Here is a 17,456-nt window from a genome sequence, read left to right on the forward strand (position 1 = left end):
TGTTTCGCATTTTCCTAAGCGCACGTATGGCATGTCGAAACTTGGTATTGAATTGCACTTCCTGTCGATGTAATCATAGAAGTCAACCAAACTTTGCTGGCGTTATATGTCGAACATGAAAATTCGATTGTTTATCGTGATTTGCATGTTGTCATACTCGTGAGACTTGTCAAATAAAGAAATTTATTCGCTATAGCGGCTATACAATTATGAATGCATTTTTATATTACATTAGTTGGGAAACACAAGTTGTAGCTCATTCATCTGATACGAAACCAAACGTGGGCCTTTATAGATCGATCGCTTCGAAGTTCGAACACGTTATTGTGGTTATTATATAGTAAAACTGAAGCAACGCCTACGTGGCGTACCACATTGTGGTTCGACCATTGTACGGTCCGACCTCATACCGAACGATATCATTTACCGGCATATCCATAACAAATCATGCATTCGAAAGAGGTTTGGCGCACACCCGTCGTCAGGTATTTCATTCCAAAGACAATCATCGCAAATTGACCCACAACCAAAATGCGGAATTCAATGAACGGTGTGGCCAAACCTTCATACTGTTTCAAACAAACGACGCATTATGAAAAGAATGTGTCCGCTACATATCAGGATTATGACACCAATTAGAAGCATTACGTATCGATAAATCCACAGGTTTAGCCGCCGTCAACATATACGGCATGTTATTTAATTCAGTAGCCATGATGCCTGCTTAAAACCGCGATTCGCGCAACAGGTAATTCTAGAAGAACCTCTTAATTCTGTAATAATTCAAGGAAAATTACGCACAAGGAGTTGCTTGTTTACTGAACTTTAGAACCAAGGTCAAATCTTCCATAGTTAAACCAATCTTACGTGGTAATTGTTATACGTGCGGTTCGGATGTCGTGGCCAGAGATTGATTTATCGTAATGGGGCCCAGGACCAGTACCGCATACGTTGCTCACACCAATGAAATTATAGTATATGTGTCAGTGTGTATCACGAATCGGGGAAAGTATTATGTAAATTGCAAGATCGCAAACATGAATCTAGAACCACATCTGAGAAACGTTGGGCGCGGGCACGCGAGATCTGAGCGAATGTGCAAGAAAACACTTCGTACTGTGGTGAGAGTGTTTAATTACAAAATTTTAGATCTATCGTCAAGATATACGGAAGTGACGATATAATAGATACTTGTTGTAATAACATGAAATCGCGTGACGAAGTTGAGTAAAACATTCAACCGAAATCTCATATTAAAAAATGAAGGATGTATATACCGCCATATAGCCGGAATGTCTAGGGATAGCAATCAATTACGACTATTGTGAACCAGATCTGTAGCTGAACTACATATAGGTCTAACATATTATACATACAAGTTGGTTACACTGAAAGCCATATATTCGTCGATCTCAATGAAAATAAATACACATATAGGAGAGAAGAACTATATTTCACATTTGAAAATGAATGCGCTGCGCACAAATATTGCAAATTTCCATTCACGAGCGTTATAACAAAGTTAAGACTCCGCTGATAAGTCTCGGACCACACACATAGAATGCGATATTTTCTAATTTAAAGTCTGAATATAACATTCTCAAAATCGATTACACACTGGCCAGCAATAAGATAATTACTAACGTTAAAAAAAAACGAAAAAATAAACGAGACTGACTACATTTGCATGATAAGTTTCCCGGGTATACGGAAAACGGATTGGACCCGCATATTCATATAGGACGAAAAAAGTGACGAACTTATTATAGACCGATTGACATATCTATGTTTGTTGCTGCGTCCGGCGGCGCATGACAAAACCTTAGTTTACAAGTAATACATCAACGGGTGACAAAAGAATTGTCACAATCAATAAAATTCGACGTACGAATCCTAGCAACGAAATACCATGGTATACCGCATTGAGTATGTAAAATTGCGGGAGAAAGCGCCACGAGCATTTAGTCGTTTTCATATGCAAACATTCCAAGGACAATAGAGTCAGCTACATTGTTTCTTGAACGTTTTGAGACCTACCACCCATGAAGTGCAAGAATGCACGTTAAATCAATACTCCCAATGGGTTTCGCGCCCTTAAAATCTTTCACGCCCCCAATTTCAGAGCCGCTGTTCTATTAGAAGCCAAGAAGGCTTATGCAATAGACTGGATGGCTAGAAATATATAGCAATTTATATGTATCATGTTAAAGAATGTTAGGAAAAGTTTTTCGTTAAAAAAGTGCTCACAGTCGCATGGTCAAAGGATTTTGAATGAAGGATTCGAATCATATTATCCATGTAATTAAATAATCGTTCTGGTAAGTCGTTATAAATACTCGAAACACGGTACATATCCTGTGCGGTAAAATCAAGTTGTAAGTCGGTATTTGATTTAGTACATATCTCATGGCAATTCACATACCACCCTATTCGGTTTTGTTGTACTACGTATCAATTATCCTTGGGAGTTAATCAGATTTTCCAACATCGGGAGCTCGCAAAGGCAGTGGTTTCCATTAAGATCCTTTCAAGAAGAATAAAACAGTGCGCAGCGGAGGTGAAAATCGCAAATCCTGTTGCGTAATTAGCGGAACTTCTCAATGGCGGTTTGCTACGGTAAACAGAAAGGGTCTTTGAGTCGTAATTGGGGCAGCGTTGGGTACTACCGAGAGTTAAGTAATCGCTAGCCGGATTACTCCTTACTACGCGGGAATCTGAAACTTTGAGGAATGTTAATCAGAGTATCCTCTGACTCAGGATGAATTCGTGATGAAATCTGTAGTTTTCCAATAATTGAAGAGCCCCCTATACACCCTAAATGTATTTCCACTATCGGCCATCATATCATTGTGACTGTGCGGATACGCAAACGACAACCTAAAAGCATAATTTTCACATTCTAATTACGATCTCATAGTACTTGAGTTGTGGGAGGACGGTCCTGAAGATCTCTGTTCCTAGTAACAATTAGCATACGCAAACCAATGGGCCCATAGTCAGGAAGACGGCAATTTAAAACAAGAACTGACGCCAACTGTTAGCGTCACATAGCCTACATAGCACACCACAATTAGTAATTTCTGTATATACTGGAGTGTCAAGAGCATGTGCCTCTTTGGTTCCACACAGCAACAAATACATACATACAACCAAATACAGACACAGACTATAGGATTGTTCTCTGCTGAAACTGGACCTCTCCGTCATATGTAATGCCGTGTACTTATGACACCGATCAAGTGGTTGATCACCGCATCTTGGGAGAAACTCTCAAGTAACATTGCAAAAGGAATCAGAATCACTACAACCACAACGGAAAACAAGTGGACAAGGCCCTCTTGGCGTGAGTTAACTAACGACCAGTCATGGTTCGTGTCAACCAAAAGCCAATCGCAACGCCGTACATGACGCAGTGCAACAGCCACTTGCGCGGCCCGGTTTCGATTCGTTGCGAAAGGTCACGACACCAGCAATGTCTGCAGTTCGAATTTATGAAAGTAGCTTTCCAGTTTCGCATTCCTATCCGAGGAATACCGACGAGGGATACCATGGAGTATGCGTAGACGACGCGTTTAACAGGAATTAGAGATTGAGTAAGAAGCAGTGCAACGTGCACGCTATTTTATCACCGCATTCTCTAGAGGAGAAAAATCGCGCTGTGTGTCCACATCAGCGACGAAAGGACGGCAACTCGTTGACCCGCGACGTGAGTAAGGCAACCAGTCTCGGCACATAAGTAGCCAATGCGACATTTCGAAATCACGGCGATACTACAGTCACGTGATCAACGCTATCGTGATGTTTCATAACTGTCGCTCATAACTGATCGGAAATCCCCTTGACAAAATGCACATTCGCTGCCTCGCCCATATCACAACGATCCCTTCAAACGCCCAAAGATATGTTTAGTCGGGTATCACAACCAACAAATAGGAACAGATATATATAACTGAATAATATTTCGTATTGAAACTCTCGGCAGGGGTAAGCGTCAGCAACTAGTAGAGAATTGAAAAGGACAAGTAATCGTTTGCTTTCCAAGTAAATGTCCGGCTCCAAAACTAAAAGCTATTTATAGTAGGATTGCAGGAGTTGGTTCAAATCGGACACGCGCACGCACTTCGCCATTTATAAAGATCTATAAAAACCAATGCAATTTCAATTGTCGTTTTTCGAGATTCACAGACATCGGGGACAGTTGCCATTGAAATGCTTATAGTCCTTCCGAAGACATGATCCACACTTGGTTGGCGAGCCAACGACCCCAGTCGTCTTAATCCATAAAGTAAACGATAAGCCGGCACAACTTGGTCGATCCGCGGATTCCTTATCGGTGACGTTTGCCGCCATTATCTGACATGCTTTGTTGCAAGCGCCAAATTCTAACACGTGCTGATTGCGCAACCATCCCTGGGACTTCATTTCAATGCAGCCTACAAATAAGTCTTCATTCATTAAAAAGAGTAACCTAATTAAATGCACATCCGGCGTACAATGCAAGGGCAGATGAACAATCCGGTATCTTGACCTGTCTATGATGCAATTTCGTTAATTGATATATCATAGGCGCATAGCGTTTTATGTCTTCGAACATCTTTTATTTAAGAAGCACGCGATTAATAGCAAGTCTTTGCTATTATATAGTAATAGGGCCCAGTAGACCAGACGAGCACGATGACCTTATCGTCAATGTTAATACCGGTGTATCGGTGTTGTGTCTTTACACGTGTCATCTACAATGTTGCATAACTAAATTTTTTCATAAGTTCTTCATTCGCTATTTAACTATCCGTTTGTAAAAAGTTGACTATGTGATGAAATAAATGTACCTTTGAAATGGCACAGTGCAGGGTAAAAGTTTACGAGTTTCTGAGATGAAAGTTCTAGGATGATTGCGCCTCAACTGAGAGCTGAGAAATAATGATATTACCAGATACAATAACTACGGCCACCGGTAGGTCATGGTTTTTATTGAATCGAAACTATATCTGCTGCTATCCGGGCACGGAACGGTGGGTTCGCGCATAACAATGGTTGTAGGGCATTTTGGCGCATAGGATTTCGACGGTTAATTCGGTGTCAAGAGATTCGCTGTCATTTTCCTATATTATTCTGCAGTAAATAATATTTATAAAACGTGAATAGGTAGTTTCACATCGTAAACGGAAATAACTGGACTCCACCGCTAAGCAGCTGTGCGCATCTTCATAACGACTTATTTAATTGGAATAGCGATTGGAAAAAATTACTATCTTTCCCTGAAACACGCATCCTCGCCGTGTGCAGGTCATGATATTCCCCTGCAGCGTAAAACATAAATATGAGTGGTATGGGTCAAGCTACGGTAATCATCATAGAGGAGTGTCAGAGGTGGGGTCGAGAAACTGAGCATATCTCCAATGAACTGCCGGGTGAATTGCGCGTTGGCGGAGTCAGAAATTCGTTACGGCGCATGACTGATGCGTGATTGATTCGATTCACCCAAAAGTGGAGTATGGTCGCTCCTATAAAGCGATATGATTAAATGATGGCTTCACGGCTAATTTCCGGTGGCCAGTAATAATTGTAAAAACGTTGCTCGATTATTACCGCGCGATGGCGAGAAGCTTTGATATGGCAGCTTTAATGTGCTGATCAAAATTGAGTATAAACTGCATGATGACAAAGAATTAGGTCTGCTGCTTTGATAAGCAAAGCGAACTGGAATGGGCTTGATAGACCAGATCAGGGTCAAAAGCATTGATATCTCGCTCATCCGGTTCATAGTAAAACGGGGTGAAATGCAGCTTCTGGTCGGCAATATTGCGGATGTCTGTAGAATACCGACCGTCATTCGCATCGCCATTGGCTGCGTCACCGCAAATTCCCCTGTGACAGGTTCAATCAAGTATGTTTGAACTTTTCTGAACTGGTTCTGGTGGATTGAACCATCTCCGCCCTAGTTTTAGCGACAAGTTTGCAAGATCGACATTTGCGACAAATGTAGGTTCGCTTGCGATTTCTCAAGATATAAACGCTAACGATTTCTCGGCGATTATTATCGATACGATATTCAGGTATAGATCAAAAAGATTATAATGAAAGGAGCAAGCAGATTATTCGGATTTAAGTGCATTGAATTCGTCGGGTTCAGTTTTGCATGACGCTACCATATCGCTTGCTGAATTCGAATGTATAAGAATACAATTTCCGAATTGTGTAAAAGGTGTTATGTGGTGACATTAGATCTATGATTCCACTTGAGAGTAATCCGAAATTAAACCACGTAACACCGTCCATGTTTGTTTTGTTTGTTTGACATTCATGGTGTTTCGACTACATGGTCATTTTACACCAGGCCTATACTCTTCCTTTTTTATTCTGTATTTACCGACTTTCAGCACGGCCCACTTCTAGGCTTTTTATAAGACACCGCTTACACGGTTTACGTGGCGAGGAGCCTAGATAAACCTCCAACATTCGGGCAGTAATTCTGGAGCCGACACCGGTCGGAATCGAACCCGCAACCCATTGGTGTTGCAGCTGTGGATCATACCACTATACGCTGTCCAGTACATTAGTACAGTGTTTTGCGAAAGCCTGGGGCAAAAGTGGATTGTGTTGTCGGTAGAAACGGATTGGGCTATAAACGTACCGGCCCGGCGTAAAATGACCAAATAGGTGTCGATGGACAGTTGAGTTGTGTCTGTAGTCTGCATCGGCAAATCGTGTTTGCTGTGTACCTCTACACCAGGGGCGGGCAACATACGGCCCGCGAAGGGATTTTGTCCGGCCCGCCGACAGTTTTTACTCTGAAAATGAAATTTCATTGTGAATGTATTGACAAATTTTATGCGTCACAGAATGAATACAAGTTGGCGAACCTCAGAAAGATGGACATTAAACTACTTGCTCGGTTCGGGTCTACTTACATTTTCTACCATGAACCAGTGTTGGGATGACTCGAGTCACCATTTTCGTATGACTTTACTTTACTCCAGTCAGCTTGGAAAAAAATTATTTGTTTGCCCTTTTTTATTTTATCTAATGGAAAAGTCGATATATATATATTGGAAAAATGACTTGACTCGACGCTTCAGGAATGCAGATTGACTCGTGACTCGAAGCAAAAGTTACGAGTCAATTTAAAGTCATCAAGTAATTGATGTTGACTAAATCGCTGTATCTCGTGTAAGTTCGCCGAGCCTCCATTGTTATATCACAAATAAATTGATCGCAAACGCATTAGCTGTTGTAAATAAATTCAATAAATGCTGTTTTTAGACTCTATGCTTTAAACTTGAAGTTTACCTTAAATACAATGGATTCCTTGTATAGGTGGATGAATACGCGATTGACGTATAATGTATATATTATGTAACCCGGCCCGCCAAGTGCTTCATTTTCCCATATCCGGCCCGCCGACCGAAGAAGTTGCCCGCCCCTGCTCTACACCCACACCGTACAGACATGGCATTAACCAGCAATTCTTTTTCGCGACAATAGTCTCCATACTTACACTCGCAGTATATTAACACAAGGGTGGATGAAGCGTATGGCACTCTATACCCTATAGTCTAGATTTCTAAAATTAAATATTTCAATCTACAGAAAGGCATGCAGATAACAATGAGGTGAGAGAACACGGGTTGGTCATGAGCATCCGAAAAACACGACTTAAAAAAATATCAATTCGTAGTGTTTAATCAGATATCGCGCCAACACACATTGATTATTATTCCTAATGCTCAGGCAGTGTGTGTCGCCACCTTGAACAACTAGAAAACGTGTTGCGCCCTTCTATGATGATCTTGATTATTCGGATCACACATAATTTTGAGACTCGATTACGTTTATTGTTTTGACATATCGTCCAACAAGGCGAGGAAATGACTTTTTTCGTGTAAACTGCTATTATTTCATTTCGAACTGAGGGTCCATATTGGTAGTTTGCGTAACAATTAGGGCTTACGGCTTATAACTTGGTTTATTGATATGTGTCTGCACGGCTGGTGTGTTGATCGAAACTGGGCGACCGAAATCCCGTGTGGTGTTTAATTAAAAAGTTGGAAAGACATCAGGCATAGCAAAAGGAAATATTTTTCGGTAATTCGCTTTCCATGAGCGGGAGGATTGCGAGAAAAACCGAAGGATTTAACTGAAAGGTATATAAATCATCAATATTGGCTTTGCATATGAATTGCTAAGTTTTTTCGTTTGTTCGCCGATCCCAAGGAACATGCAACCTTTGGTGTGGAGAAAACATCGTTTCCTAACTCATAAACATAGAGATAATGGCAAAATACAATGTCACGACGGTAAGCGCATTCGAAGACCTCGTGTGACTTCCCATTCATATACCTTGTAATTATAACCTATCGTTTGCTACTGCTCCATCTCGGTGCATTACACGGTTTTAGGCGTTAGTAGACAATGGCATTCGATAATAATCCCATTGGATTTAAGTAAAGTCGTGACAATGCGTTCAGATCACTCGTTCTCATTCGATTCGTAGTTTCGGGTCTTGGAAAACATGTCATAGATGCCTTACATATAATACAAGACTATATGTATAAACTGAGATTTTTCTATACAGCCCTGATTTCACTACAGGAGGCTGCTGGGATGGGCTATTGAATAATAAAAAAATTATCGAAATAGCTCGTGATAGTTTCCATGAATGATCGTAAAATTGGGTTGTTATATTTATATGCCACACAGGTGGCAGCACATGAACCCTTCAATTGCAAAGTGTTGGCACGGCAATCAAGTCGCGGCAATGAATTACTAGCAAAATTGAGAGTGGCACTTTAGTTTGGGCGCACTTCATCTGCCATAATCTCAACGAGATATCGTAAAAATGCGATTAGAGGGTTACCTGCACGACCCGTGCGAGGGTCGGACATTTTATTATTGTCGATGATACACCACAGAGTGACAGCGCAATGAAATATAAGATGCGTGTTTGCGGCACCCATATCCAGCGTCGGATTCTCCTGCCGTTTCATTTCGCAAACAATTTTAGTCTGTGTTTCAGATAATACAATGAAAACAAAACTTATTTATTGGCTCCGAAAAGACATAAGAGCATCTGCGAATTTTTTACTCGCAGAATACTATAGTCGTGAGTTTTTTGTCAGTATAACTTACCAGCACAACATTCATTATATCTGATGTTATTGCAACGAGAAGGCGCCATTAAATCATGATACACCCAATCGAGCAGGCATGGGCTGGAGCCGGATTGGATATCCTGCTGGATTTTCTCATATCGGCCGGAGCTGGATTGGAGCCGGATCAGCACTTTTTTTGATACGGCCGGAGTCGGATCAATACTTTTTCACAAATAATTGGGCGGCCTTGTCTCCTTACACCCTCGAATCAATAGTTACATTGAATAATTCATGAAAATAAACCGCATAGTAAGTCCAAGTTGACGTAATTACATCAGATTATGGTAGGGCTTGACCTTTGAGTTTGTAATTTCCTATTTGTTTTGTTTCAATCAATATTCAATACCATCCTGTGAGTAGATGATTATTATCGGAGTTTTTCGGACCTGATCACGGCCATTTCCAGAATCCAGTCTAGAAGTCGGACCGGAATCGGACCAGAGATATAAAAAACAGGGTCAGAGTCGGATCAGAGAATTCGTGGATCCGACCCGCATTAATGCGCAAGTCTTCACTGGTCGAAATAGAATATCACTTTCCCCGAAACAGCAATAAGTGAATATAATACTACAGCGCAATGAAATATAAGATGCGTGTTTGCGGCACCCATATCCAGCGTCTGATTCTCCTGCCGTTTCATTTCGCAAACAATTTTAGTCTGTGTTTCAGATAATACAATGAAAACAAAACTTATTTATTGGCTCCGAAAAGACATAAGAGCATCTGCGAATTTTTTACTCGCAGAATACTATAGTCGTGAGTTTTTTGTCAGTATAACTTACCAGCACAACATTCATTATATCTGATGTTATTGCAACGAGAAGGCGCCATTAAATCATGATACACCCAATCGAGCAGGCATGGGCTGGAGCCGGATTGGATATCCTGCTGGATTTTCTCATATCGGCCGGAGCTGGATTGGAGCCGGATCAGCACTTTTTTTGATACGGCCGGAGTCGGATCAATACTTTTTCACAAATAATTGGGCGGCCTTGTCTCCTTACACCCTCGAATCAATAGTTACATTGAATAATTCATGAAAATAAACCGCATAGTAAGTCCAAGTTGACGAAATTACATCAGATTATGGTAGGGCTTGACCTTTGAGTTTGTAATTTCCTATTTGTTTTGTTTCAATCAATATTCAATACCATCCTGTGAGTAGATGATTATTATCGGAGTTTTTCGGACCTGATCACGGCCATTTCCAGAATCCAGTCTAGAAGTCGGACCGGAATCGGACCAGAGATATAAAAAACAGGGTCAGAGTCGGATCAGAGAATTCGTGGATCCGACCCGCATTAATGCGCAAGTCTTCACTGGTCGAAATAGAATATCACTTTCCCCGAAACAGCAATAAGTGAATATAATACTACCGATATTGTATGAAGATAATGGGAGCTTGCTATAAATCATAGTAACTTCAGTTTATCATGGTTATCGTGTGGTTACAGCGGCGCGTATATTTCGCAAAGACCAAGATACCACACATTCCAATTTCGGTCACGTCCGTCGTCCAGCTTACGAGCTCCGAAAATTTCGAGTTGTTGCACGCGAGAGGCATTGTGACGGGGGCGTTCTCGTTTGAGTCATTCCGAGTCGGCGACGCGGCTCACGCCGACGTTCGAGATACGAAACTAGATTAGACGCGCTGACTTTGAGAAGACCAATTATAGACAGGATCTAATCTCGCCGGGTTGGAGAGAATGACATGTGGGAAAAAATTCCGCACGAAAAAAGTAAACTCTGTATAAATACACCCGATGAAATTCACACCAGTACTAGTCAAGTTTGAGATCGCACAAGGAGCTTAGCAAGGAATCCCCCGATTGAAGTTGAAAAAGAATCAAGATGAATGTTATGAAAGTGATCACGTTAATGTTATGCTTTGGTGCAGCGGTGTCATTTCCGGGCTTCTATAGGACACCCACTGCGTGTGAAGCTACTATCGGAGACAATACGTACGGGAGTATTCTGCAAGGTGAGTCTTGCAGACGTAGTTTCGACGGGCCAGACGCGTGCAGTTCTGGATTTGCGCATGGAATATTCATCCCCTGCAATACGGACTATACCCTATTGGCAGAAAGGCTATAAAAACCGAATCGACTTGTAAAGACATGGTTTTCTAAACCTCGTGTGATTTGAAAAGTGATATTACATGTTCTACGATTCAAAATATAAACATTTGGTATTATATCCACGATGATCGTCATCTTATATCCTCGCGCTAGAGAGTTATATAGACACATTTGACAAGAGAATGTTTAAACTTCATCACTATTGATGCTGTCATCTGAAATATTGAATTTCCATGAAAAATAATTTATGGATATGGGGGATTGGTACTCAATAGTACATTATGTTACATATAACTGATTTTGCGATTGTTGGAATGCCTGTTAGCATTACTGAGAAGAAAGTAACCCGTTAGCTGCTATGCGCACACGAGGTTGTCAGTCGAAAACTTGATTCGGTAATTTTTTGTATTAGATGAGTTCATAACGGGGTTAATTACGTTACGCAGGTTGCCCCACGCCGTATTCACCGTTTGTGTCGACCGAGGTCGACGATCCCGCCACGGTGAACCAGAGAAGCGTCGATGTAGGCTGGTACTTGAATGAGCAAGGCAAACCATCGCTGAATATCACGTTCGAAGCTCTGTCTCCAAGTAAGTGTTTTATAAGTATTGAAAGAAATTCCTCCTTTTTATGTCATGGCTCAAGGCTCTCCATTACGGAATTTGATCTGTACGACATCCCAGATCGCTTTACAAGTTAAGATAATGAGCAGATATAAACATAATAGTAACATATCGCTTACCGGTATATTGAAAGATCAAGACAATTCAATAATACGAAACGTAAATATTATATTGAATAAATGGAAATTTACCGTATAGAGAACATTCCATTGCGAAAGACGAGGTCTTGATTAAAAGTGGAATGTGATCTCCTGACAGAGACCAGATTTACGAACATTACCAAAACGAACAAACGCATTACTCGAAGAACAATCTTACCCATGCAGTGGTTTTATATTGATCCTCTTTATTTTAGACTCTGCCCAAGAATACTCCGTTACGATCATGGCCAATCAGCACGTATATCCATTATACTGTGGACGGATATCAACGGCTAAGCCTCTTTCCGGGCAAACGGTGAGTTCGAAATATTATATTGTTGTATGTTAGACTCGATCAGCTAACGGTTCCTTCGCATCTCCATCTTCCGAACACCTCGACCGTGCAGATGGAAAAATAATAACAAGTATCACGCAAACTCTTACAAAAACTTGAACCGAAATTCATTCTGGGTCAGATTTGATTCAGATCGTGTTTTGGGAGGTTGCAATAAAATAAATGAAGAGCTTCTTGGAGGTGCAGAACTCCAACATACTATTCAATAATAAAATAAATACGTGATAAAACTAAATAAGTATATAAACAGGTAGATATCGAATTAATATCTTCTTTTTCCATCACAGGAAACGCAGATACTGAATCTTCAACTTACGTGCGGTTTAGAGCAATTGATTGCGAACACGGCCGGATATGTTGTGGTTGGGGTGAAAAGGTCAACCAACAGAATCACTACGGAGTACAGACTTCCGGATTGTACTGACTCCATAATGTACAACTCCAAATATTGCGTTGGTGAGTTCAAACGACGCACCGGTACTTGGTTTATTCCAATTCCATATGGTTGCACCGAAATACACCCTGTTTTTATATAATCTCGAAACCTCATATAACGCACTCTAGTCCAAGTGTTGAAGTTATAACTGAAATTTTCGGCAAAACAATAACGTTTCCATATTCTATTCACAGCGGAAAGAGCGAAGCGGATACGTTTCACACTGTTCCAGGCTGCGAATTCAGTCGGAATCGACCTCGACATCAAATCCGCGTATAGTCAAGACCAGTCGATTTACGCATCCATATACATAAGAGACGAAGGATATTATCTGAATTGGCGGCCGATCGGGACATATCAAATTTTGAATTACGTAAGTGTGTAAGACTCTTTTTGTTTTGAGGTAATCCAGCAATCACAAGATACACATTGATATAAAGATCTGAGATATTCAATGATTTTAATTTTGCGATATACAGACTTTTGTCATTTATATGTAGCAAATATTCGGGCAGGCACGCGACACGCTCGTATGACATACCATAATTCCCTTAGACTATCAGAAAACTCATCTCAAACGTGTTATGCGGTACAGACCTTGCATTATTTTCATATCTGTTCCTATCATAACTTGCCGATTGCTTTACAGCCGCAAAGAACGACACAATTCTACAATCTCAACCTCGGAGCCACTTATCAAGTCAGAGTTTGGAGGTCTTCAGAACCCGACCGTCGATACGCCGACGTAATCAATTTAAAACCGGACGTAAAGGTATCCGACCGACGTTTCGCGCAATGACCATGCTGGACAAGAATCTACAAGAGAGCACAACGGGTGTTTGATCTACTTGAGACAAAGCGCACAGGCACCAACGCAGACGATGCGACGAAGGCCAACGTATTACAGGCCATACGAAAGACGATAACATCGAACGGTATACGCCTACCACTGCCGGAGATTATTTCAAAATCTATCCTCGACATCTATCAATAGAGTATACTGACTTACCTCTTCCAGCAGTAACAGCGCAGTCACATCATGTAGTTTCAATCCGCTACGCGCACCGCCTGTGGCAATGGGTTCCTACAACGCAGCGAGCGTCAGTGATAAACTGATGGTTCTCCAATGCTATCCCACTGCAACGGCGATTATCCGTGGACACAATTCCTCAAATGGTTACACAACAGAGCGTTCAGTGCATTGGAATAATGCATCGTCTCTCAAAAGCGCGCTATTTAATTCTCGATTATCACGCGGTACTGTTTGAAAAGAGCTAACACTTGGTAATGAAAACGATGAAACTTATATTATTTTTACATGTGCAATAAATATCACTGTATTACAACCACATGCATGTCGTCATAATAATGCTGTGCTCCAGTAGTAGGTCTTGTTATCCATAGGCTACAGACTAGGGTAGATACTACCGTAACGAGCTGCGTTAACAGCGGGAAGATACATAGCTAGTCCTGTACGCTGAAACCAGTCTGCCTATGTACGAAGATATCTAGCCTGTCCTGTCCAGACAAGCAAATCTAACAATTACCAAGGTGAAACTCGGAATAATCAGAAGCAACGAAGCAAGTCTATCGCTATCAAGACTGTCAGCTTGAAACCCCGAACTCATCACACAGACATATAGCTATCGTTTGTGAGAGCCTCTCAGAAAGCGCGGTGATCATAACGAACAAGCACCTTCATCCGAGCAGACTTGGACGAATAGATAATTCTAGTTGTCTAATTTCACTAAATTAGAGCGAAATGCTAGTAATCTAATTCTATTCTAATTTGTTAATTGTTTCTTTAGGGATGGTGTGAACATGCGAAAGGTTCAGGATCGCGTGAACGCGAACCTTTTTGAAAGGTTCTGTGTGAACGCGAACGTGAACCTCATGACGTCACGTGACGTCATATTGCTAATTCCAACCTTACATTTCAGTGAAATGATAGACTATATTAATGTGTACAGGGTACACGATACCTAGCGACGACTCGCGCCACATAATGCCAATGCTGAAGTACATATTGACGTTTTGAACGTCTCCAAATGTATCAACTGGGGCAATCAAATGATATATAAATAAATGTATCAACTGGGGCAATCAAATTATACAATAATCCCATAAAATCAATATCTTGGGTCGCTTTGCCAATAATTTAGACGAGGACTTGCAAGAGAATTTAAGCTTACGCCTTAACGGTCTAGGCCAGACCGGACAATGGACCGGGCGACTAAGTAGGCCTATTGCTAAGTTGATGTTGAGCAGAGTGTAAAATAAGTTTCTATACTTGCTACCGATATTACCCCAATAACCAAGTTATACAGCAGTAGCCAACACCCCAATCGCATGTATTTGGTTTGTATGCTACAATAAGCACATGACGTCAAGATTGACCCGTACCCATGCTAGATTTTTTACATCAGAAAACGATATTCATTTCATTGATTGGTTAAATAAGCATCATTTGCTTACTACATGTAGTGTATTTCGCTCTTGATGATTGTGATTGCTCTTGTGATTGCGGTTCAACCTAAATATTTACAAACGGAAAGCTGGATATTTCGAGCAAACTTTTGTAACAAAGCAAATACAACTTTTGAGATTGTCAGGGTGCATGCTCGTTTAGTGTTGCTTTTTTGTGCTGCCAGCGCTATGCATAGAGTGGCCTGCAGTTGAAATGCAATAAATTTCAACCAAAGATGTTATGATGAAGTGAAAATTGTTATACATGAAAACGGTTCACAGTGCAGAACCTACCAAGGTTCGTTTGTGAACGTAAACCTCTAAATTTCTGAGGTTCACACACAGAACGCGAACGTGAACCTCACGTTCACACCATCCCTAGTTTATATGCTCTAATTCTAATTCTAATCTAAGTTGTGAAATGTTCAAATGCTCTAATTCTAATTCTAATCTGATTTGTTAAATGTTTCTAAAATCTAATCTGCTCGATAACTCGTTTTAAGCCATGCGGGAGAACTTAGTGGTGTAGGGGTCGTCAACTTAAAACGGGTCGCGGGCCACTTTTGAAATTTCGTAGAAGCCGTGGATCCAAATAATGCAATATCAAGATACAATAGGTCACACAGTTGAGCCACCACGTTTTTAAAACTTTAACTTACTTCAACGACGTGCTAACTATAGCATGGGCGATGGTTACCTTAAAAGAAGTATCCCTGATATTTTATTAAAGAAGCACAAATACAACAAGAAATATAATGATCATAAACTTCATTTTATTTGGAGTTATCTGCGCACGACGTCGGACAACGCTTTTCATCGACTATAATGAATCGATATTGGGGCTATATCCAGACGTGTTACTAGCTGAAAGACTATAAATCATCCTAAAGATTGATCTTGTGGGAAAGCCCTAGGCTGTTTTCCAAGTGTCTCGGGCTTGGCAGTGTCTGGGCCATTGCACGCTAAGGCAGTATGTTCTATTGTTCATTCATCGATGAAATGCTGTTGCCATTGACGAAGCTGTTTCAGCTAGTGAGGAACAGTAATGTTGGGCACAGGCGAAGAGCTGATTTTGAAACTATGACAATAATAATAATAAATCAATTTCAGAATTTAAAAATGCTTCACTTCGCGTTCTTCCAAAATCACAGATCAGATCGCCGGCCGCATATGACCCGCGTGTTGGTGACCCCTGGTAGGCTTATAGCGCAAAACGAGGCAAGCTTGGTGTATCCTACAAACGGTAACCATTCCCGTGCTTATAGGAATGTACTTTAATTTGATATTAACTGAACTTGATTTTGCTGTGTTTATTTCTAATTTACAATTTCATTCAATTTCCCAGTTTTTTCGAATTCAGGATTTCTAATTCAAATCTTACTTGGAAAAACTGTGTAGCTCTAATTCTAATTCTAATCTAATTGGGAAAAACTATGTAGCTCTAATTCTAATTGTAATCTAATTTTAAAAAATAGTGTAGCTTCAATTCTAATTCTAATCTAATCTGGACAAAACTGCATAGCTCTAATCCTAATTCTAATCTAATTTAGAAAAGCTGAAAATTTCCTAGTTGTCCAAGTTTGCATCCGAGGTGGTCAGTTTGATCGGGTGTATAATATGTGATTGAGTGCATAGCACCAACAGTCGTGTAGTACCTGCACAACAGCAGGAACAACAACACTGCTCCAAATTAAAATGAATACGAACGTATGTTCCAAATCCAGAATCTGAAAAGCAACTGAGTGAAGATTTGAATTGAGCCGGGGATCAGAGTTCAGATTTCGCTTTTCAAACTTTTTATTTTTTATTTTTTATTTTTTTTTGGGGGGGGTATATATGACAATATCATACTAACCTGCGTAGGTTTGTAATCTGTAATCTGACATGGCAGGACCACCATGGTGACTGTCGCGTAAGAAGGCGATAAACTTTTATCCGTCAGATGTCAGCATTCCCCTATATACGCGTTGACATAACGACGTTCAGTCTAGTGCAGTGGTTCCCAACCTGTGGTACGCGTACCACTAGTGGTACGCGAAGGTCTTCCAGGTGGTACGCGAGTAGATTCTGTTTTTTTACGACCGAAGGAAGTTATTAGTTCAGTGGGGTTGATTTTGGATTTTTTTGACTATAGTGGTGAAAAAACAATTCTATGCATCCCATCAACCAGGGCAGATAATGCCTAGTTTATAGATTTTGTTATCAC

The 17,456-nt window shown here is 40.7% G+C and overlaps 3 protein-coding genes across 4 annotated transcripts in view; 2 read left to right on the top strand and 1 right to left on the bottom strand.

Moving 5' to 3' along the window:
• LOC145450423 (junctional adhesion molecule C-like) overlaps positions 1 to 3,151 on the bottom strand; it is a 111,296-nt gene extending 108,145 nt beyond the window's left edge. For both annotated transcript variants that reach the window (XM_080328948.1, XM_080328949.1), the window contains exon 1: positions 3,140 to 3,151. The gene's annotated coding sequence lies outside the window, so the exon portion shown is untranslated. The remainder of the gene's footprint in view (positions 1 to 3,139) is intronic.
• LOC145450441 (lysM and putative peptidoglycan-binding domain-containing protein 1-like) overlaps positions 1 to 17,456 on the top strand; it is a 153,049-nt gene that overhangs the window by 55,492 nt on the left and 80,101 nt on the right. The gene's annotated exons all lie outside the window — the stretch shown is intronic.
• Positions 10,844 to 14,135, top strand: LOC145450852 (uncharacterized). Its single transcript, XM_080329359.1, has 6 exons — positions 10,844 to 11,133; positions 11,677 to 11,820; positions 12,209 to 12,309; positions 12,636 to 12,804; positions 12,979 to 13,157; positions 13,434 to 14,135. Exons 1-6 carry the CDS (start codon positions 11,004 to 11,006, stop codon positions 13,581 to 13,583), a joined length of 873 nt encoding a protein of 290 aa, XP_080185485.1. The 5' UTR covers positions 10,844 to 11,003; the 3' UTR covers positions 13,584 to 14,135.

The sequence above is a fragment of the Botryllus schlosseri genome, chromosome 11, assembly GCF_051294905.1.
Source record: "Botryllus schlosseri isolate E-star chromosome 11, Bs_hap1, whole genome shotgun sequence".
NCBI classification, from domain to species: Eukaryota; Metazoa; Chordata; class Ascidiacea; order Stolidobranchia; family Styelidae; genus Botryllus; species Botryllus schlosseri.

Excerpts from the sequence above, each read along its gene's own strand:
- LOC145450852 (XM_080329359.1), top strand. The coding sequence starts at position 11,004 with ATGAATGTTATGAAAGTGATCACGTTAATGTTATGCTTTGGTGCAGCG. Across the intron at positions 11,821-12,208 it reads GTTCGAAGCTCTGTCTCCAA|ACTCTGCCCAAGAATACTCC; the intron begins GTAAGTGTTTTA and ends TCTTTATTTTAG. Across the intron at positions 12,310-12,635 it reads AGCCTCTTTCCGGGCAAACG|GAAACGCAGATACTGAATCT; the intron begins GTGAGTTCGAAA and ends TTTCCATCACAG.